Consider the following 23,182-nt stretch of genomic DNA (forward strand, 5'->3'; position numbering starts at 1 on the left):
CTCCTTTCTCCGTTTGTGTGTATGTATGCGTCCGTTTGTGTGTATGTATACTTTAAGTAAGCGCTTGAAGGACTTTATGGAATACCTGCAATGGAAGGCGGCTGCCCAGGTAACATTCTAAAAAATCGACAAACTGCGTCAAAGTAGCCCCATTATACCCAAATATATATATATATATATATTATATATAAATTATCAAGCAAAGCAGTAATAACAATTTATGAAAAACCAATTTTGGTCTTTTCTCATGCTTTAATGGCCAAGTTTTTATAGTTTTAGCTGAATTTGCCATTTTCACTTCGAAAAAATTTTTTCCATCCTACTACAAGCCAAGCGCCATTTTTTGAGATCTTTACACGGTTTCCGAGGTTTCCGCCCCCTTCGATAATAGGAGACGAGTTGCAGACAACGAAAATCACTTCGCATTGGCTAAACGCCCACAGCACTTCGCTCCCCTCCGTACGTCATCCAAAATAAGACGCTAGAAGTTAGCAGCGATTTTTAAACAAGTTTTCAGAGGGACAGCTTTACATCGCCAAAGGTCAGTTTTTGTTTCTTTTGTTACAACTTTTTCTTGGTCTTAGCAAGACCCACTGAGTTTGTTCGTTTCTTTTCTTAATTTTTTATTTTTTATATTAATTACAGGTTTTCTTACAGTTTTCTAAAATCTATTATTTTATAATTAAATTGTTAATCTTTAAGCTTGCAGGCCCAGCCCGTATGTTTTTGTATTTTTAGGACTAATAGCTCATCGCTATTTATTTTCGTTTTGATTTTAATTTTAGACTAGATTTAGGAAGTTTTGATTTTGATTAACATATTTTAACACCTTAATGTGTCACTCTGAGCGGACGCGTCGGGAAATTGGAACAGAGAATTGAGACTATTAAAATTTCCAAGACACTTTGTCAAAAAATTTTTTTAGCGAAAAAGTTTCAATTGTCTGTTTCGGCGAAACGCGTAATGAGGTTAGCTTGATTCGACGTTCAAATAAATGAAATTTCCCTTGAAAAGCCTGTTTGGAAGTCGAATTTGGCTAATTTACCATTTTCCGCTTACTTTTTAACTTTTTCAGTTTTTTAATTTTATTTATGTTTTACATGTCTAATGATTTGCTTTTCATGTGTATTAATTTTTGAAAACGTTTTAAACCTTTTGGAGCAGCAGCTCTTGGTAACTTTTAGGCGAGCTTTCTACAATTTTTATATTATATATAAATATATATATATATATATATATATATTATTACCCAAATATATATATATATATATATATTATACAATATTATAGTACTCAAATTAACTACTATTACTACCATTCTGAATTCTCATGCAAGATACTAATATGAGGGACACTGTATATGGTACTCTTTTGTTAATAGCGCGCCACTTATTGCCAAACATATCGTTGGCGCGAAATCTATAATTAGATGGTGGCAGTCCTAATGATATATAAAGCCTCACGAAAAGAATAACTATTTTATATATAGATGAACATCTATTTAATTTGTCAACGGCCATACCATGCTGAAAATACCGGTTCTCATCCGATCTATATAATTTAAAACTACAGAATGAAGTTCTTAAAGAAGATTTTTATTTTGCATTTTATATTCTTTGTAATCTTATAAATTATAATTTGTTTATTATTATTTTTTAATTTTTTTTAATTAAAAAAATTTGTCGAGACTGAAATTACGTAGGGGTAAAGATCATACTTTTTGAGATCGAGAGTAAATGTAATTGTATAGAAATTCTTTCTTTTATTCTTTTTTCTTTTTATATTAATTATGCTCAAAAATTCAAGTGGAACGAAACGTGAATTCAGCACTTCTGAATTGTTGAGGTTTTAATGTTTGAAATTATTACTGCTTGAAGAAGCAATTTGAAGTAAAATATGAATCTTTAATTTGAATAATTAATCTGTATATTTACTTCCAATTTTTTTTTAATTTCTTCTAAAATTTTTCTAAAACTTTTTTCAAATAATTTATTTTACGTTTGCATTTTGCTTTGCTTTAAAATTTAATAGTTTCTCGTTTCTTTAAAATTAAATTTAGAGAATTTTTCCAGGCTGGTATAATCTTTTTCTTCTAATTTACAAATTTTACGTTTTACGTATATACGTAATGTTTAATATACGCGATGCCAAATTATCTGATTCTCTGATGTATTTTAAAACGAAAACAAAATAGCTGTGTGAATGACAACAACATTGTTGTTCTCCTCCAATACACAGCCATCTATTTTCCCTTTAAAATGGATCAGAGAATTACACAAAATCGGCATCGCGCACTAAATATTATATAAACCGTATTTACTCGGGTATTTCCCCTCAGCTATTCGCCGCAAAGTTCTGAAAAATTTTTAAGTATTCACATATTTTTGCCTTTCATCACGACGTTCAGAAAGTGAGGTACTCTAAATTTTAAGATAGGTTAATCCACATTATGGTTGTTTTCATTTTACTAATTGATTTGCTAATGAATTTTGGATGCATGGCGTCCGAGAAACTGAAAGATTTATAGTAAAAAGCTTCCTGAAAACATAACTAACGAAACGTTTATAGTAAAAAGCTTCATGAAAACGGGAATATCTAATGTTCTTGATAGTTCTGAAAATCCTTCCACGATGACGACAGCGACGATTTGTAAGCTATAGTAGACGACAGAGGAAGAATATCTAAAAGCATTGAATGAATTGTGGACTGGGGAACAGCAGTAGGTAACAGTAAAAGCGGACGAGATTAAAAAAATAGAGACGTTGGAAATGAAGATATTTTGCAAGATAGTGCAATGTTAGTATTACTGTTTATTCTTATTTATGCGATGAAGCTCCCTTTCATACATAATATTCCAAATGTTTTTAAAATTTCTTCTAAAATTTTTCTAAAACGTTTTTCAAATAATTTTTTTTTTTTTTCCGTTTGCATTTTGCTTTGCTTTAAAATTTAATAGTTTCTCGTTTCTTTAAAATTAAATTTAGAGAATTTTTCCAGGTTGTTATAATCTTTTTCTTCTAATTTACAAATTTAATTAGAAGATAATACCTCGATAATTCCCACTTTACTTTACCAGCTTTCTTCGGAAATTAAACCATTCGCATAATTTTCCCCCCTTGACTGTGATAAAATTAGTAAAATAATGTAAAAAAGCGAGAAATACGCAAGTAAAATACAATATTCTCATTACACAGCTGCTCATTACGTGATATTCATAGGCTACCGTATGTGGCGCACATTTGGCGACTGGCCCTCCGTTTAGAGAAAAGTACTTTGAATAGTTTAAGCGCGTAAAAGTAAATGCATTATTAACACATCATTCATTATAAACATAAGAAAAACTTCTTGCATGCATAATAATAAAGATGTTTTTAATCTTTAAATCTAGCATAACATTACAAATAACATAGCTAACTTTAATGAAAATTAAAAAATAGTGTCGTTAGAGTGAAAGAAATGCCAGAAATTTTAAGAATCTAAAAATTGTCTCACCTCGTGGAAGATGTACGTCGATAATATTTTTCCTTGGGATTGATATTGAGGTTGTTTTGAATACCGGCATCATAGTAGGAATCGTCAACCTCACATTCTACTTCAGAACTTCTGCTTTTCAAAGATCCTTCAGAACTTCCGAGGCGGCTGTATAAAAATAAAAATTAATCTTGTAATTAAGAAGCAGCTAATTTGCTAATTAGTATCACTCTTGAGTTTAAATTTTTATGAAAAAAAAGCCTTTTATGTAATATAAACAATTATACATACATACCTGCATACAAATTCTTCTTCTGAATTATTAAACTATGAAGAATGTTTGCAGTGACGCAGACTTGGATGTAATATAGAAATACTGATTACGCAAATACTGATTCATAATAAACAGTATTAGGCAGTTTAATATTCATTCTTATTTCAACTGCTATTTGTGGCCACGATTCGTTTGGCACTCTAATCGGACCTATTTCCAGAACATGTACAACATTTTGATATTATTGTGATAAGAAGAAAACAGCGAGGTAGCTTCTAAGCGGTGATAAAAGCAGGAGCAAAGTGCGTAGTTATCCAATATGGAAGCTTATTAAAAGAAAGGTTTCGATTCAGAAAACTTTGTTCCAAATTAGCTCCATCATAGCCGTCATGTAAAAGTCATATGAATTAAACTAGAAATGATGCAGCCAAAGATATAAGTCCAAAGACATCAGGTAACGAAGTGACTTATGAACTGGGACTTCTGCAAACAATGAAAAATAAAGGGGCGTGTTATTACAAATGAAACCTTGCAGATGACTCAAGCTTTACATCCTAGAGATAGAGACTAACGAATGGACGTTTGTATGAATATGCACGATAAATTTGAACATGAGAATGCTTTTTACCCAGCCTCGTATTCAGTGACGAGACGTATTCATGAGCGAGAAAGTTAACCGGCTCAATGTGCTAATCTAGGGGACAGAAAACCCTCATTGTACCGTGCAGCATGGACGAGATTTGGCTACAGTGAATGTGTTTTGTACAGTTGACCAAACTGTAAAGGCCGTTCTTTTTCATGGAAGAGAACAGTAAACGGCAATATATCTTGATATCTTAAAGATCTGGATTTCCCCTCAATTACAGGATGTACTCGAATAATATCGTCTTTCAGCAAGATGGTGCGTCTCCACATTGGATTTCGGATGCGCGTGAATTCTTAAACAATGGGACTCCTAATTACTGGATTGGTGGAAACAAACGACAAAGTGATTCTTCTTTAGCCCTCTGGTCATCAGACACTATCCCATATGATTTTTTGTCAGGCTTTCTAAAGCTAAAATGCATGTGCCACCCCTGACATGAAACTTGCAGGACCCACGAATACACATACATAACACTCTGAATTTAGCAATATTAGACATTATCAAACCACAGCGGGAAGAAATGGACTATAATCTGGCCTCTAAGTGACTCGAAGAAGTCATATTGAACCCTTATAATGTCACAAAATTTCTCTAATGACATCAGACGTACAATGAAATTAAGCAGAAGATATGGTTTATTTCTAGACCTCATTATCAGTGAAAACGGAATAGAGTAAAACTGCACAACGTATCTTTAAAAGTTACAGTTAAGTTTGCTTCAAATTATTTGTTTCAGAAAGCGTTTCCGTCGCTAACATCGATAATAAAAACAAAGGACAAAAGTCGACTTTATATGCCAATTTAGGAATTAAGCTTATCCGCATACATCCAAACATGAAACAACTCTTCAAGAATAGGCAGGCTCATCCATATCATTGATTGTGAGTACCAACATTTATTTAATTTTGATTTCCTTGTATTATATTCGCACAAAATTTCAGGTATCTTATTTCAAAGGAAATATCTACTTTGTTAGTTCCCGAATCCATTCTTCCTTTTTCTTCTTTTCTTTTTTTTTTTTTTTTTTCTTCTTTTTTTGCATGACTTTTGTACGTAGGGAACGACCAAAGGCCTCTTTTTTCCATAGCGTATTGTTAAGACTATAAAATGGATTCAAAATGAATTTTTTTTAGATGGGTCAAGTTTCACTGTTGTAGCCAAATTAGATATCAAACAAGGGGGGGGGGGCTGTGAAAATCGCAGCGCCCTCTCGTGCCAAGAAAGATCTGCACATATACCGATTTAAAAAATTCAAAAAAAAAGGGGGGGGGATATTTCAAAAATATATTATGAAAATTGCTGACAATTTGTACTTCAACATTAAACATTATGCTAGCATTACAATTTCAATTCAAAATCACGAAAAACGATCCCGAGAAAACCATGCGTACTCAGCTTCATTTCTAACCATTAGCATCATCTGAAAGTGGCATTTTGCTATTTTTCACATAAAGAAAATTTAAATGTTTTTGACAGACTTATTATTACACCTGGCTCTTTCTACCTGCAGCGTAGTGGAGCATACTTACTTCCAGGAACTCCAAAATAGTATATGTTTTTATAAGTAAAATATTTGTATCTTCCCCTGTGTTGCCATTCGTAAAAGCGTAAAATGATAAATTTTTCTTTAAAATTTAAACTATCTGTTATTGATTAACAAACTGAGAGATTTTATAGCAATGAACGTAATTCTCCATCTGTATTATAAATAATTTCTAGTTTTACCGGCGAAATGACATTAGCTGGACTAATTAAAAACGTTATATATATATATTCTCTGTTTTACGATAACTATGACAGCTTGGGAAGAAATTAACTAGAGATGAAGCATCCGAATCTTAAAACGGCAAAAAAGATTGAAGATTAGAAACATGGAAAAACTTTATACGGGTCTTTTTAAAACCAGACCGGGAAAGAGGGAACAGAGTATGAGGGACTGGTCAGGTACCGGGTAACCTTTTCATAGTACTTTTTCTAAATAATTTCTCAGAGCAAAACATACCTTTACAATATGCTCACCGCACTAGAAGTAGCCGAGTCGTAAAGACTGCTGAATACTAGGAGTTCGACAAGTGTTCCATTCCAGGCAAATGGGCTGCCTGCACGGTTGGTTTTCCCCATGTGAAACATGAATATGAGTCCATTTACCTTTGAAAATCCTCCATGAATATATCCCTGCCTTAGAATAATTTAGAAGAAGAATAAAATATTTCCTACCTTTGAACCTCTGAACGCGGTCTGTCATCGGTGCCCATCAATGGGTGGGATTGTGCGACTTTTCTATCCAGAGACATGGTACGAGACGCCCTTTGAGTTTTTTCTGGAAAGCACAAAACATTAAATGAGAGTTGATTGAGCAAGAAACAAATACAAAGATGCACACTCTTATGGGGATTGTTCTAAGCCAGAGGTGGATCAGGTTGATCTAACTAGCGCGAACAATTGAGGAAAGGTAGCTGTACATTTTCTAAAATATGTGGAGTAAAGACGATAAGGTACAGGCTTGGAAGGAAGAAAGGGGCCCACCAGCGGCCGAGCGGTAAAGTCGCTGAACACTGGTAGTTCGGTCCGAGGTTCAAATCCTGCGAGCCGGATTGGCTGCATGGGCGTTTTCGTGGTTTTCCCCATGTGTAACGTGCATGCGAGCCAGTTTCCCTTAGAAAGCCTTCCACGAAGGCATCCCTCCCCTTAGGCAGATAGCCCTCGACGCTTTGCCATAATCACACACACACACTGTCTGTGAAGATGAAGGTACAAGTAAAAATGTGCCTTCACCTTCACGAAGTTCAGTATCGTGAAGACAGCACACAAGTCAAGGGTGCCGAAGCACCGAGTGAAGGTCTTAATCTTGACGAAAGAGGGCCGGTACCTTTACAAAATTTTATGAAATCATCTGTGTTGTGGGACATGACAATTCCTCACTTTTACGGAACGGAGTAAAGAACTAGATGCAACTATTGTGAATTTGCGACAACCCAACAGCGACAGCGTTAAGATGTTAAGTATATACAACATATATTTCGATTTTTTTAGTGTGTCATTAAATCTTTTTCTAATATAATAATTATTATAATTCATTATTATGTCTTAACGATAATTAATAATGATTATAACAATACTATAATTAATAATTATTATATAGATTATTTTTTATCTCTGAGCTAAAATGCATGTACATTAATATAAACTACAGAAATTTAATAATAAGTTACAATAATTATACCATAATAGATGATAATTATTATTATTTAATTAATTATAGTAGTTATTTCATAATAAATAATACTTATCATATATATTTTCTATTTTTTGGACTAAAATCTGTGTGTATTATTATACATATTTGAAGGGGGAGAAAAACGAAATTTCTTTTTGGGGAAAAGTTTTTTTTTCTTGCATAAAACATCGTAATAGTGGCAAATGTCACATCAAATCAACTACGATAGAACCCACTAAAACCGAGCAGATACCTGTTGAGCATAATTAGTCCAAAGGGGCTTTGTCCCTGAAGGACTATTGTTTTCGTTTTGCGATTTTGCGTCGGAACCCTATAAACGGCGTATCACTTTTCAAAGCGTTGCCACCAAATACTACCGCCCTGTATTATATTCGAGAAAATTAAATAATGAAGAATTTGTATAAATGTATGTATATTTCTCGCATTGTGATAAAACAACGGTTCCTAGAGCCATCCAATTTTGAATGACGTAATCCAACTGCGAATATGGGCATCTGACAGCCCAAATTTGAAATTTGGAATTTGTTTTATTATCGATTTCATATTTTGTAAAACTTTAACGAATTTTTGATTAACAAACTCAGCGATTACAAAGCGAGCAATGGCAACACTCTACGGGGAAAAAAAACTTTTTATCACCAGCGCGCGGAACTGTGTATCGGAAACTCTGAAGATATGCTCATTTTAAAATTATTTTGCGACATTACTGTTGAACTGAATTTTATGGTTTTGGTGCAAAGAACATGATATTTAATAAATAAAGGTAACACGAAAAACGTTAAAAAAACGCTCCTTTGGACGTAATTTAAAATCTGAAACCTTTCAGATTTTTATTTATTTATTTATTTTTATTACAAATAGAATACTTCCACTAAAAAATAAGTTCCATTATTTTTTAGGATCTTATTTTTAAAAGTAAGCGATGGAATATCCGGTGCTCAGGTAAAATTAATATGTTATGAAAAAAAATCAATCTGTGTTCTATTGTACTGTGTTCTGTTGTGTGTATGTGTATCAATTCTAGTGTTGAAAATTAATGCGAATCTTCACGTTAATTTCTGCGAATGTGAAATAAAGGTGCCAAAGACAACCGAAGACAGGATCACTCAACGACACGGGACTTTTCCTTCTTCAGTGGTAGATTCCGTCTTTCCGAAGAAAAGTGAACTCTCATGTGAATTTCTTACTCTGCGGCAAGTAATTAACACTTCTTTTCGAAGATTTTTAAATGTTTTGGCAGAACGCCATCCAGCACTGCGTTTGACTTGGTCGAACCAAAAAACAAGTAGAGAAGGAAAACTTCCATAGACGTAATGTAAAAAAACTTTGATTACTGTGCCTTTTAATCGTGGAGGTGCTATTAATAAATTATTAAGTCGTCAAGTGTACAGGAAAAAGTTGAGAAATGCGTTACAAAACCAAAGAGCTTATAGGATCCGTTCTTCAACAAAAATATTTTGCAATAATTTAAACTCGGATTTCGTATCCTTTGTTCTCAAAATAAATAAACCATTAATTAATTTACATGCTCAGATCAGTGATTTGATTATGTCGATACCAGGGGCGAACACATGGTATCACAGAACTTTGAACTCTTGACAAACGTAATATTCGACTTTCGACACCGGGTCGACAACTAGTATTTCGCGCATGCGCAAAAATGTATTAAAGCTGGATGGATAGCCGCTATAAACTCCGTTTATAATTTTCCCTCTGCGGTCTGACGGAGCCACTCCTGCTTTGGCAAAGCTTTCTTTCTTAATCCTAGAAGTTCTTTCATCCTAGAAGTCGAACTGTAACAATATACGACGAGCCAAATCTTCAGGTGGTTATCCCTCTCTTTGTGGCCTCTGACTCCGAGAAGTGATGACCTTGCTGGGGCAATTCAGCATTGAGAGAGATTCTTCGTTACCTGACAGACTCACCTCTGTCTGATATGGAGGGTCTAAGCTGGGGCCAGGCCGTGTAGTGCCTAATTCGCGAAGGACGTTCATCAAATATCGCGAATATCGTTCAACAAATACGCGAAGGACGTATTATCATTCCTCAAAACATTACTAAGATGAACAGGAAAGAACTGGCCGTCAAAGTGATGCCAGTATGCTGTTGACCTGAAAAGAATTGACTGTCAAAAGTTTAGCAGGTGTGCAAAATAATTTTACACCGATGGAAACAAATGTTCAGCTAATGATAGAAGGAAAAGCAAGCTGATGTTATTGTTACTGACACCGGACACAAATGGAAGAGCTAAATGTTTGCGTTTGTACATGATGAGCATTTCTATACAGATTATTGTGAAAAACAGCATTAATCAAAATAATAAGTTAAAAATCAGTCAAAACTTTCGTGTTTTATTTCTTATAACGAGTATAAAATTTTCCTAAATAGAAGGATAGGGGCCTGTTGAATATTTAAAAAGTTGGATTCCGTAATTTTTACAAAAATGATGGTCTTAAATTTTTAAATGCCAATACATGAATCTTTGCGTCATTTCAAACATTTTTGCAACTGGAAGTTTACGTCTACGACCAACGGTTGTGAAAATAAAGGCCAGGTAAGGACAATTGGGGACATGATATACATATGTGTTCCTGAATTCATGGGCCAAGTATTAAGAGTAGGTAAAATGCATGTAAAAGAAGCATTTTTCGTACAGCAATATGCGGTCGGAAATGAAACGTGTAGGCAAAAATCAGGATTTTCCGTTCTAGGAAATGGAAAAAATGTCTTTATTTATATGATGTTATACTAAGTGCTCAAATGTGCCACCATCAACATCGATACAAACTTGGTAGCGTCTAGTAAGTGATTGATGTCCTCTTTCGAAGATGCCAGGTGTTTCATAATAGTTGGAGCATCCAATAAAATTTTTGCACTGAAGGTCCTCATCAGAGTCAACTGGAGTTTTGTAGACGTGTGCCTTGAGGTGTCCCATAAGAAAAAATCGATACTTGATAAACATGGTGAAAGTGCTGGCCAAATACTGCCGATTTATTATTATTTATTTTTTATCTGCCAATTTTTCTTCCCTGGATGCCAGCGTTTTTGAAGGTAGCATTCGAAAATTCAGACCAGTCTCATCGTAATTATAAATTTGATCTCCATATATACCCTCCTTTTCAATTAGTTTGTTAAAATCATCCTTGAGTATTGCAGCATTTTCCAAGTTAGCAGACAGCTTTTCCCCACAAATGTTTAACTGCCTGATGCCGTACCACTTTTTCTATCTGTCGAGCCAGCCAGCACTAACAGTAAATCCATACTCTCCCTTCTTGAAATTCATCATAAAATTTTAGGGCTTTCTTTTGTAAAATTGGTCTTGAAATGGGTGTTCCCTGTTCCCTTAGCTGCCTGAGCCACAAATAAAGCGCCTCGCTTTCTCTTTCGTATTCACCACCTTTCATGCATTTCTTTCCTTTAAACTATCCGTAAATGCTCTTTCACATACCAAAACTCGATTTCGGATATCATTTTTTTTCCAGCCTATCATAGTAATCCGTCCAGTCCCTAAATCCATGGTAATTTTGTTTATCTTTTCCATTTGTCCAGTTTCTTTAAGGCATTTTGTTTCATTTCCATTGTCACGTTAGTTTTCTTTTCTTTTCGAGCGACATTTTCACTTCACAGAATATCCATAGTTTCTGAAAATATGTTAACATTTATACACCTGGAATGTGAACTAAGGAACGACACCCGCAATGAACTGGTGTGAGTTTAGTTTGAAATAAGATGCAGTCACAAAACTTCAAACAAGTCTCTTAAAGTTTTGCAACAATAGAAAGGAATGTGAGCCAGCAGCCAGCTGCTACCTGATTTTCTTCGTATCCTCGAAAGAAGCAAACAGCTTGCCAAGTATTACAACGTATTTTGAAATTTGTTAGTCAGTTTCAAGAGTTAATGGCACAATGCGAAAACGGCAAAATTACGGAAAAAAAAAACGCTCAAATCTTTGAACAGAACAGGGATGACATACCCATAAATAATAATTATATGTACTGTATGTAACATTTGCTTTGTTTGGCCTACAAATATCATAAAAAAGTTCCTAAAAAGTTGTCGAGTTATACGGAATGTCAAGATTCGGGAGTCGAGTTTGCGGGACTCTACTGTACAAACTTAATGTCTCTCATCCATTACAACTCGCTGTCCCTGCTTTCTCAGACAGTGTAAATTGCTCCATTACGCGCATAATTTTCTAATAGCAAAGGCCTACCAGCGGCCGAGCGGTAAAGTCGCTGAACACTGGTAGTTCGGTCCGAGGTTCGAATCCCGCGAACGGGCTGGCTGCATGGGCGTTTTCGTGGTTTTTGCCATGTGTAACGTGTATACGAGCCAGAAAAGTAAAGCCCTCCACGAAGGCATCCCGCCCCTTAGGCAGATAGCCCTAGTGTGCTTTGCCATAATTAAATACACCAAATACACCATTAATAGCAAAGACTTGTTTGAAGCTCGCGCAATGCCATTCAAACTCAGTAAAATTGTTTGGCAGACGATTCGATAATGCAAACTAAATAAAACTTCAGATTCAATATTTTTCAAAAATTCATATTTTTTAATCCACGTCACTAGCGTATATCGTCTGTTTTAAAAAATCTTTTATAAAAATGCATGCAGCGTAACTGTTTGTGAAACTGCCTTCTACCGCCACAGTGTGCCCCAGTTAATGAATTGATACTTACAGGGATTTATTATTCTTAATGGTCGGACATTTCAGCATATATACATAAAGAGCTTTTTTAATTTTCTCAACATTTCCTAATTTTTCGCCCACACACTTCATCTCCGACCCCACATTGCTATACAAAAATCCTTCTTTACATGTATTTTACCTACCCTTAAAGTCTGGTCCATGAATTCTGAAATACTCTGCATAGTCTTATTCAAAATTACTCCGAAAAGAACATTTTACAACTATGAAGAAATTAATAAAATTTCCGAAAGCATATTTTGAGTAACAGTATTGATAACTGGCTTACCTAGTTTGGTATTTTCGTCGTCTTCAGTTGGTCCAGAGATATTGGATGCTGATGATAAGCGTCCATTTGTGTCTTCTCGTATTTCCAATGGTCTCTGAAAAAGAAACGAAGAAAAAAGCCTCTCAGAAACCTCAGATATACATAAAATGTTTTGGAATGTTCAAGTTGATGGTAGATAATGTATGAGTATTTCTCTTCTTCATAGCGGCTTTGACGAGAAAGTGGGTTTGGCGTATAAATGCATTGGCCAAATAACTCATAAACAAGTTTCTTCTGAAATTCTTTTAATACCTCACGAATAGTAAAATTCCTTCAAAATAACTCGATAGGCTAAGGGTTAATATCTCACAAACAGCATTGAGAATAGTCAAAGAATAAAATTACGAATTGGTTTTTTGTAACTATTTTCCGTTATTATAGCGGTGTTACATTGTGAAACCCTGATTATGCTTAGTATTTCCAATCTTCCATCCACTTAAGCTCACCAGCGACTGAGCGGTGAAATCGCTGAACTCTGGAATTTCGGTCCTAGGTTCGAATCCCGGCGAACAGGCTAGCTGCATTTTCGTGGTTTTCCTCATGTGTAAGCCTTTCTTTAGTAAGTTCTCACGAAGGCATCCCTCCTTTTATACAGATAGCCTTTTTGTGCTTTGCGATCATTCAAATAAGCTAAACAAGTCCAATTAAAAAGACGCTTTAATTGATATTTGAAACAATATTACACCGTTGCTGAACTGTGCCCACCAGACACTGTTTTCGAAGAATTAGAAAATATAAATTCCTTGTTTCCCGGATAATGCGATTTTGTTAGGAAATTAAATTTTTCCTCGTTTAAATTTGTTCTCTCGAATTATTCTAACTTAATTAACCGAATCCACGAGGCAAATTGAAAATAATATCAAAAACTGCATATTTTGAAATTAAAGATCCTGGTCAATTTCTTGTCATACAGGAATGAAACTTCTTGTATTTTTTTTTTTTTTTTTTTCCATAAAGAGTACGAAAATTTCCCATATACAAGTATAGGAACAGGGAAAACGCATTCAAAGCTAGATTTCGTTATTTCTCCAATTATTTTTTAAAAATTATTTTCCTTTTCTATCCCTTTGACTATGACCTTATTTTGCGATTTTAGTAATATTTTCTAGAACTTCCAAATGATTCCAAACTTCCAAATATTTGGTGATTTTGCTTCAGTTTTAAAAACAATAGTGTAAAATAGTTGGTAATATTAACCGTAACCGATGTGTTTTCCGTATTTTTTTGTACAAAAGGAACGAACTTTAGGAAATTGATAACAATACTCGAATGATAACATTCACCGTTAGGATATTAAGCAGCATCTATTACAGCTATAGATTCAGAACGCTATGATTAGAATTTTGCTGAAACATAGCAGGAAATCTCAGCCGTCCATAAATAATGAATAATCTATATATATATATATATATATATATATATGATATTTCGGCATCAAAGTTCAGGCATAGTTTTTGCAGAGTGGTAAGGCTAATCCAAATGAAGAGGCAAGTTGGTTTAGCTTTTAATGGTACATCTTTATTCCATAACTTTAATTCAAATTTTACCGTAGATCATGCTCTCCTTCATATGAAATCCTCTAAATCACATATTCAATAGTAGTTTAAAACACGTATGATTTAAGTTCAACTTTATGCGTCATAACATTCTAACAAAGAAAAGAAGGATGGACAGAGCAGCGCGGAGTATAGAACAGGAGGAGAGGCGAGCTTCTGACGCAAAATGGCGCGTATTCGTTATTTTTAGTAACGGTTACGTAATAGGCTAGCAAATTCTAGAAGGTACTGGTCTAGGGGAAAGATCCTGAATTGCAGACATTGCGATGACATTTCCACTGAAATTCCAACGCACAGGACATGTGTCCTGTCGACTCAATTTGTAATAAATTCAGCAGGAAGCAATGACCAGGAAATTGGAGGTGAATACAGATTAAATCTTCAGTTTTATTTTCGGCAACATGTTGCGGCAACACACAAGTCGGCACATTAAATGCGCTTGTTCCGAAAGGCTTACATTTTTGACAATTTTGTAGCAAGAAAGCAGAGCAGACAGACAGCAGTGTAGACAGGCCAAAGCGTGGAAAGCAAGTGCGTAACGTCCATGATGAAATCTCAAGTCAGACTTAGTTCTGGTTCTCAAAGCATTCTGATTTGATGGTTAATATTGCTGTAAAATTATTATTGGCTGTGAAAGAGTTTTAGTTTCGTTTACATCATCAGAATTATGTAAGAGTCATACGGCATGGATTTTTTCTCGAAATGACGCAGTGCAGAGAGGGGTTACTATTTTTAGAATGAGAAGGGAAATTAATTTAGGCTGCTAATTAAATTTTTACATATTATTTTTCTTACATATATATATATATATATGTTTGATGCGGCCGATTGGAACGAAAAGGGTAGGTTCACAACTATATGTTACAGCAGTACCATAACAAAATTTCAACTTTCTACGGCTATTAGTTTTTGAGTTATGGAAGATATACAGGGTGATTCTAAATTACTTTTACAAATTAAGAGGGGTGATAGTACTCATCCAGATGAGCAATAATTACCATAGAAAATAGGGTCGCATTCCACTCTGAGAGGCAGAAAAGAAGAATATTAGAATTCTAATCTGAACTTACAATGTTGGGACAGCGAATGAACGAGACCAAATGTTGCATAATCAGTTTAGTGACAAACTCACAGAAAGTGCACAAAACGGATAAAACCGAATACTTGGGGTTCGAGTGTTAATTAGAGCTGAGACTTGGATGGCAAACACTGAAATGCACATCTTTGGTTGGCAAGATCTCAACCTCGGAAACGATTGCAACAAGTTAATTATGTAATCAAGGGCTGAATATTACCAACTAACTCCAACGTCTGCTGCATGCCGAGATTAGCACAAAAAGCTCATGCTGCGTTCCGGTTGTCAGAACTTCGTGTCCCGTAGAAGAGCGCTTCAAGTAGATTGAGCGCAGCAGAGTAAGTCTAGGAAGACAGGATAGAAGATGGTTAAGATAAAAACAACTGCTTGATATCAAGGTAGTTTAATACTTGATATCAAGGTAGTTTTTTCCCTAATAGATAATTTCTCCTTAATAATTTAGATAATTAACTTGTTCCAATCATTTGCGAGGTTGAGACCTTGCCAACCAAAGATGTGCATTTGAGCGTTAGCCATTAAAGTCTCAGCACAAATTAACACTCGAACGCCAAGTTTTCGTTTTATCCGTTTTTTGCAGTCTTTGTGAGTTTGCCATTAAACTAATTGTGCAACATTTCGTCTCGTTCTTTCGCTCTCCCAACACTTTTATAAGTTCAGATTGGAATTCTAATATTCTTTTCTGCCTCTCAGAACAGAATGCGACCCAATGTTCTATGATAATTATTGCTCATCTGGATGAGTACTATCACCCCTCTTAATTTGTAAAAGTAATTTAGAATCACCCTGTATACGTATGTAAGTACAGAGGTCACAAATAAAAATATCTTTTTAATCTATTTTACAATCCGTTTTGGAAAAAGGATTTCTTTATTCTGTCCATATGTATAGATATTACGCAAAAATATCGTTTAAATGGATTCGAGGGCGGTCAAAATGGATATTTTCGTTGAAATATGGTAACCAAAATTTTTCGCAAGTACTATAATAGTTCCTTTACTTCCTACAAAGAAGTGGGAATATCTAGTATTGTTATCTGAGAAACCTAGAATCCTTACCATTAGGTAAAAGGAATAAAAAATACCGATTCTTGGAAAATCGTTTTGTGGATCTAAAAAATGGTTTTGTGAAAGGACTCAAAATTTTTAAAAAATCGAAATGTGAAATTAAGAAATGCTTTTGTGAAAGGACTTGTCTAAGAAATAGTTTTGTGGAGGACTTGAAATTTTGGATGTAGATATTAATAAAAGTGATTTTTAAATAAATAATGAAACTGAATTCATCCTGTCGAAAACAAGAGTGTTGCATTAAAGTAGTGAGTAAAATAAAGGTGAGTGAAGTAAGTGAGTAAACATTTATGGGTACTAGAAAAACTGATACAGATTTATAAACTCTAAAATAAACAGTGGACTCAGAAGCGATTTCGTGGTATACTTTCATGTGACTGAGACTGAAAATAAGAGAATTTTCAATAGATAGGCTGAAATACTGTTTATCAAGCCGAATTGTGGACTATATTTTATGTGCTGAAATGGATAAAGGAAAATCTGGTTTACAGACAAAACTATTCGTATATGTAACGTAGACATACATTTTTTTTAATTGAAAATTTTAAATCCTTGTGCTCCACATAGTATTACACAAGGCTTACAGAGGTAAGTAAAAAAAACTATCAAATAAAACACAGCACAAAATAAAATAAACTTACAAATTCACAGATGACACGTAAGAGATAAATTTACAGAAGAAAGAGAAAGCCATTTTATGTTGGATAAATACGTGAAGATGGAGAAGAAATGTAATATTCACGGAGTTTAACCTAGAACTGAGTTCCTTTCGTCCTTTCTTGAGCTTTGAACAATAGAACAACAAATGTTCGACATTTTGCACTCCTCCTAAACTGCATGAACACAAGTCTGTACTAGATAATCTAAATCTCTTCAGATATGAATTGAATTTACCATGTCCAGTTAGAAGTTGAGTAACTTCAAAATTGCAGAAAAAGTGTTTATTATTCAGTCTGTGAAGAATGGAAGGAAAATATAGTTTAGTCAAAGAGGCGTAGACATACATTCATATATGTATGTCTGCTTTAGACGCGATTTTCAGTACTTATAGTGACAATACTCTGACTGATCAGATTAAAAATGATTTTGGATCTCTGAATGATAAACACACCATGTATTTGCATTGAATTGTATTTGCATCGAGGCTGTGGGATTTCCTGGAAACCAGAGGGCAGACATAATAGCAAACGAAGTTGCCCTGGGTCATGCAGATCAAGACCTGGACCTATATTATATTGTAGAAGAATTATTGCGTTAATGAAATGAGAAATTATTGAACCCTGAAGAGAACGCTAAGAATCGTCCGAAGAGGAAAATGGTTACAGGAGAAGTTTAGATATTGGTAGAAAGAGAATGTATAACAATACTGACGTTAATAAGATTATTTTTGGCTACGGACGATTAGCGCCTAATTTATTTAGATTTAAACTTCAGAAAAGGCGTGTGTGTGTGTGATTATGGCAAAGCCTCGAGGGCTATCTGCCTAAGAGGAGGGATGCCTTCGTGGAGGACTTTCTAAGGGAAACTGGCTCGTATACACGTTACACATGGGGAAAACCACGAAAACGCCCATGCAGCCAGCCCGTTCGCGGGATTCGAGCCTCAGCCCGAACTACCAGTGTTCAGCGACTTTACCGCTCGGCCGCTGGTGGGCCCTTCAGAAAAGGAAAACTGTGAAATGTGTAATGCTAAGAGCCATAATATCCACTTCGTCGAAACCTGTCAGGCAACTAAGAGTATTTTGCAGAATCATCAGTTCGACCTGGAAATGAATTTTAGAAACTATACAAAACTTAAAAGAGTGGGAGAAAAAAATGTTTAGTAAAATAAATGAAAGGAAAATTGAATATGGATTTGATGTAATTGTTGTAAGTGCTTTTGCTGCACTTGATTTAAATTTATTTCCTCGAATTAGTCTAACTTAATTAAGCGATCCCTCAAAGGATATCAGAAGTTGCAAATTTTGAAATTAAATATCCCGGTCAGTTTTGGTCGTAACAAGTCACATTTCTTGTATTTTTACTTTTTCTTAACGAGTATAAAACATTCCCAGATATAAGTATAGGAAACAGGAGACAGCACTGAAAGTTAGATTTCATTATTTATCCAAAATTAATACTTTTTTAAAATTTGAAATTGCCAAAACATAAGTATTTTCATCATCTAAAACACTTCTATAATTGGAAGTACATGACTTCGACCACCGATTTCGAAAATAAAGGCAAGTAGGCACTTAAGCAGAGTAAGGAGGATGGATATATATATATATATATATATATATAAGTCCTATATACAAAATTTCAGCGTTCTTCGGCCAGTGGTTTTTGAATGATACTAGATACATATGCATGTACATACGTTTACGAAAAAAATCCATTTTCAATCCATTCTAAATCCCTTTTACAATCCGTTTTGGAAAAAAGATTCCTTTATTCTGTCCGTACGTACAGACGTCACGCATAAAAATTGTCAAAAGGAATTCGAGAAAGGTCAAATGGATATTTGAAATCTGTTAACCGATATTTTTCGTGATATTCCTCGACTTTGTACAAGGAAATAAAAATGTATAAAACAAAAGACAGAAATATACATGTTCTTATAAAAATATACATCATTTGCTATTCTTATTTACCCTTCAACTTTTACAAAATATGTAAAACGAGGGCATGACATGTTTGATATTGCTATTTCTATTCAACTATTATGCCATATGCTTTCTATAAAATTGCTAATAATACTAATTTTAGGTTTTAATTATGAATTAATTGCCGTTATATTTATGACAGTTTTAATTGTTGTAACACTAGGTGTCATACTCTGTAATTAATATCACATTGTATTAATATTCTATTGCAATAAGTATCATAATATTCTATAATTCAGTATAATGTAAATAAATACCACTTTCTAGTTAAAATAAATATGTATTTTAAAATTCAGAATAATTTTCATATGCATTAAAACACTTTTGTATTTCTATTTTATAATAATAATAATAATCTGAGTACGTATGTTTCTTATATTACTTTCGATTCAGACTGGAGTGAAAAAAATCTACTGATAGCTGAAAACGAAGCAACAGGCAGGAAGACAATAAAAGAAAAAAAGAAGGAAAAAAAAAAAAAAGAGGGAGAAAACACGCAGAGGGAAATCCATATGGTGTGGGAAAAACAAACGATTTTTATGTTAGAATTCAGTCCTTTTTGTTTACTTTGATTTTTAATTGTCATTACCCTCTAAGATATAAGCTATATTATTATTCTGTTCATTAAGGAAGGGAATAATAGAGGAAAATATTTTGTGTCATACTTTACGATATCGATATTATAGCCTCAAGGATTTGTAGCATTAAAGAGCGAAAAATTTACATAAAAATGCATTTTAGCGTTTTAAATCTTTAAGCTATTCTTTTAATTTCTGCATTATTAAAATAGTTAAGAATTCACTAAGATTTCGTTTTCACATTTCTCTTACCATCAAGTGTCAAAATCCGTCCGTCGGACCATATCCACGTGACAGTTTGCGCGCTCCTCATGCAACATGTTGGAATGTTGTACCACAAGTGGAAGAGAACGTTTGTAAGCTTTGGTTACAAAGTGAATGAAATTAAGTGTTCCGTTTTTAAGAATTCCATGTCTTTTACGCACTGCGACTACACCTCCGTAACTTCATTCAGCTGCGTCTGCGGCCTCTCTCGTTCGCTCGTCTCTGCGTCTGCGTATCGTCTGCTGCACAAAAATCGATCGTTCGGAGCATGTTGTTGCCAACTTAGAAATTCGTAGTTATAAAGAAATTACTCGAATTAAAAATAATTAATAAACGGGGATTTTTAAAAAGTTGACGTTAAAGTTGGGCAAAATTCTACTCCTGGTTGTAATCTAATTATTAAAATCATTCACTGCATTTCGAGAGCAGATTTGATGCGGATCTCTTTTCTTCGAAAAGCAGAGCACATTTCCTCCTCCCAAATGTATCACTTTAATAGATAGGTAACATCACATACCGAGCAAAATGAAAGGATCAATCGCTATAAATAAACAACAGTATCCGTGCATTTGTCTTTCACACAAATCTACAATTTATTCTGAGTTTGATGAACATTTGTACACTCTATCTTTAAAACAACAGCAAGATCATTGTCTACATATAGTTTCTCAAAAACAAGCCCACGGAGTCTGCACACTTTAAATGCATAAATCTGACGCGAATTTAATGAACTTTTAAAACTCATGGTGGAAAATGGCCTCCAAGAAGAAATAATAATTTTAATAAAAAAAGACAATTCTATTTTTACCAGATGGGGCGCTCTGTAAAATGTTACGTTTTTCTTTATGTGACTAACATTGGCAACAAGATTCAAATTTCAAAAGAGATGTAAGATGTCGGTTGCAATTTTTTTTTTTTTTTTTTTTTTTGTCTGTTTTTGGGTAGATATGCAATGTTTTGTAACTACGTTTTTTCGTTTTCGACATACAATAATTATTTTAAATAAAAGTGCTTTCTTGGAGTATAAATTTTAAGTATATTTCTTTAAAATTTTGTCTACGCAAGCTTGGCCCGGATTAGAAGCTTTAGGAAAAAAAATATAAGTAAAACCTTTTCGCTTAATTTAGAATTTTGAATTGAAATCTGTAATTAACTTTCGTATAGTTTTAAAAAAACTCAATGATTTAAAAGTTTTGTGTTAGCACAAAGTACAAGGTAGTTACGTTTCAGATTTAACGGGAAAACCCAACTACATAAAAGAAGTGTATTACCACTCAGTAAAACGCATATGTTGTCTTTCGAATTGAATAAAGACTCAGCGATGCGAGAGAAATGCACTGCCACTTCTCAAATTAAAATATTTTATCTCCCACGCGGCAGAGCGTTGTTGTTCAACAAAGCGTAAAATATTTAATTTTTTAAAGTTTATTCTTTTATTAATTAACAGACAAAGACATTTAAAAACAATAAACGCAGATTCAAATGAATTATTACTAAATTCTAGCCGGACTCGTGAAATTACACTGGCTAGATTCATTAAAATCATCTATATATGTTACATGAAGAAGAGTCTCTGTTTGTTTGCGCATGAGTAATTTATGCAAAATCTATGGTTTTATTCCAATCCTGATCAAATTTTGCACACTTGACTTATAATAGGAAGTTTAGAGAAGATTTCCAAAATCCACCCCACGGGCCCACACTTAGAGCGTTGCGCCTTAAGAGTTAGAACGTTCAGCTCACGACACCTGCCTTAGGCTCCCGTCGCCGTTATTGCGTTCTTGCTGTCAGTGGCAATCATACATACTAAGCAAGGAATTAATAGTTCCTTTTTGTTCTAAAAATAAACATTAATATCTAGACATAGTTCCAATTTTGAAATCATGTTAACCATGCAAAAAATGCACCATTTACCAGCATATAAGAAAACGTGACTCACCGAGCCGAATAATATATAGTTGGCAAACATATTTATATACGTTTGCTGTGGCCGATTGAAACGAAAAAGAGAGGTGCTCAGCTGCATATTATAGAAGTCCCATATACAAAATTTGAATTATGATATCTGAAATTTTTTGCTATTGCAATACTTCCTTTACTTCGTAAAAGGAAGTAAACAGGCAATGAGGAAAAAAAAAAAAAAATGCGTGAAAAATACTCAGCTGAACAGAGTTTATCAATGTTTAACATTGTTTTTACTCGAAGCACTGCGTACACTGAAGATTTTCCTTCATTTCATGAACTGATTTATTTTGTTAACTTTACTGCTCATTGTTGCCCAGAAATATATAGTAAAATAAAACAGTAAAAATAATATTAATAATTTAGAATGCAAGAGAAGACGTAAAAAAAGGAAAAACCTGAAAGGGTTCAGATTTTAACAACCACCCAAGACGACTCTTTTAAAGTTTAATATGGCCTTATCAATAAGGATTATCAATGGAAAAGGCTCTCGGGTGGAATAGCAAAACATTTATGGGATACTAAATGAAGATCCATGGGAAGTATATTTAAAAATCTCCAGTATATTTAATCTTCAGTATATTTTCAGTATACATAATATGTGATATAATTCTGTATATAATATAATATGTGATATAATTCTGTATATAATATAATATGTGATATAATTCTGTATATAGTATAATAATATGTGATATAATTCTGTAAAAATAGATAATGTTTCTAATTATTTTTCATGAATGAAATGCATTTTTATTTAAATCAATCAGGTACTTATGTAACAACGAAGTCGCAATCTTGCTATTTTTTACAGATGAAAAGTTAAAAGTTATTTATCGGGTGCAAGTTGGTAATTTTCGTGTATTCCAAAAGGATCGCCAAACTATATACATTTATAGTAAGTCGGTAAACATTATCAACATATCAAAATTAAACATACTTTATAAAATTTTAAATACAAGGTCTTTCTTATATAAAGATTGCATGATCCATTAAAAAATAAATAATACAAAATAAAGCACTTGCATTTTTTTCGAAATCGATCTGCAATATTTTGCTCTGTTCTTCTGCCCGTGTACATGGCGATCTATTTTCGTTAAAAAAAAAAAAAAAAAAAAAAAAAAAAAAAAAAAAAAACAGAACTGCACAAACCCGGCATTGCGCCCAGCTTCGGCAGTGCTCACAAGCTTTTTCTCAAATGCATCTCTACATTGTCCTTTTAGCGGTTTTTCGGTAAATTACTGTACTACTGCAGAACTTTTCCAGCAGTTTTTCTTCCATTGCTTGCAGATTCCACAAGTGAACGTTCTATAACTGAGTTTAAGCAAAAAAATACCATAATTTTTCTATAAAAACAGTTTGAACACCGAATAT

General features: G+C 33.8%; 1 protein-coding gene across 1 annotated transcript in view; it reads right to left on the reverse strand.

The window, feature by feature from the left end:
* LOC118196459 (EF-hand calcium-binding domain-containing protein 4B-like) overlaps positions 1–23,182 on the reverse strand; it is a 129,446-nt gene that overhangs the window by 24,581 nt on the left and 81,683 nt on the right. Inside the window, exons 11-13 of the mRNA XM_085823977.1 lie at positions 12,606–12,699; positions 6,609–6,711; positions 3,493–3,639 (exon numbers count right to left, since the gene is read on the reverse strand). Coding sequence (XP_085680103.1) covers positions 3,493–3,639; positions 6,609–6,711; positions 12,606–12,699 — 344 coding nt within the window. The remainder of the gene's footprint in view (positions 1–3,492; positions 3,640–6,608; positions 6,712–12,605; positions 12,700–23,182) is intronic.

The sequence above is a fragment of the Stegodyphus dumicola genome, chromosome 9, assembly GCF_044657685.1.
Source record: "Stegodyphus dumicola isolate Sdum_Otavi_A_Nest chromosome 9, ASM4465768v1".
Lineage (NCBI taxonomy): Eukaryota > Metazoa > Arthropoda > Arachnida > Araneae > Eresidae > Stegodyphus > Stegodyphus dumicola.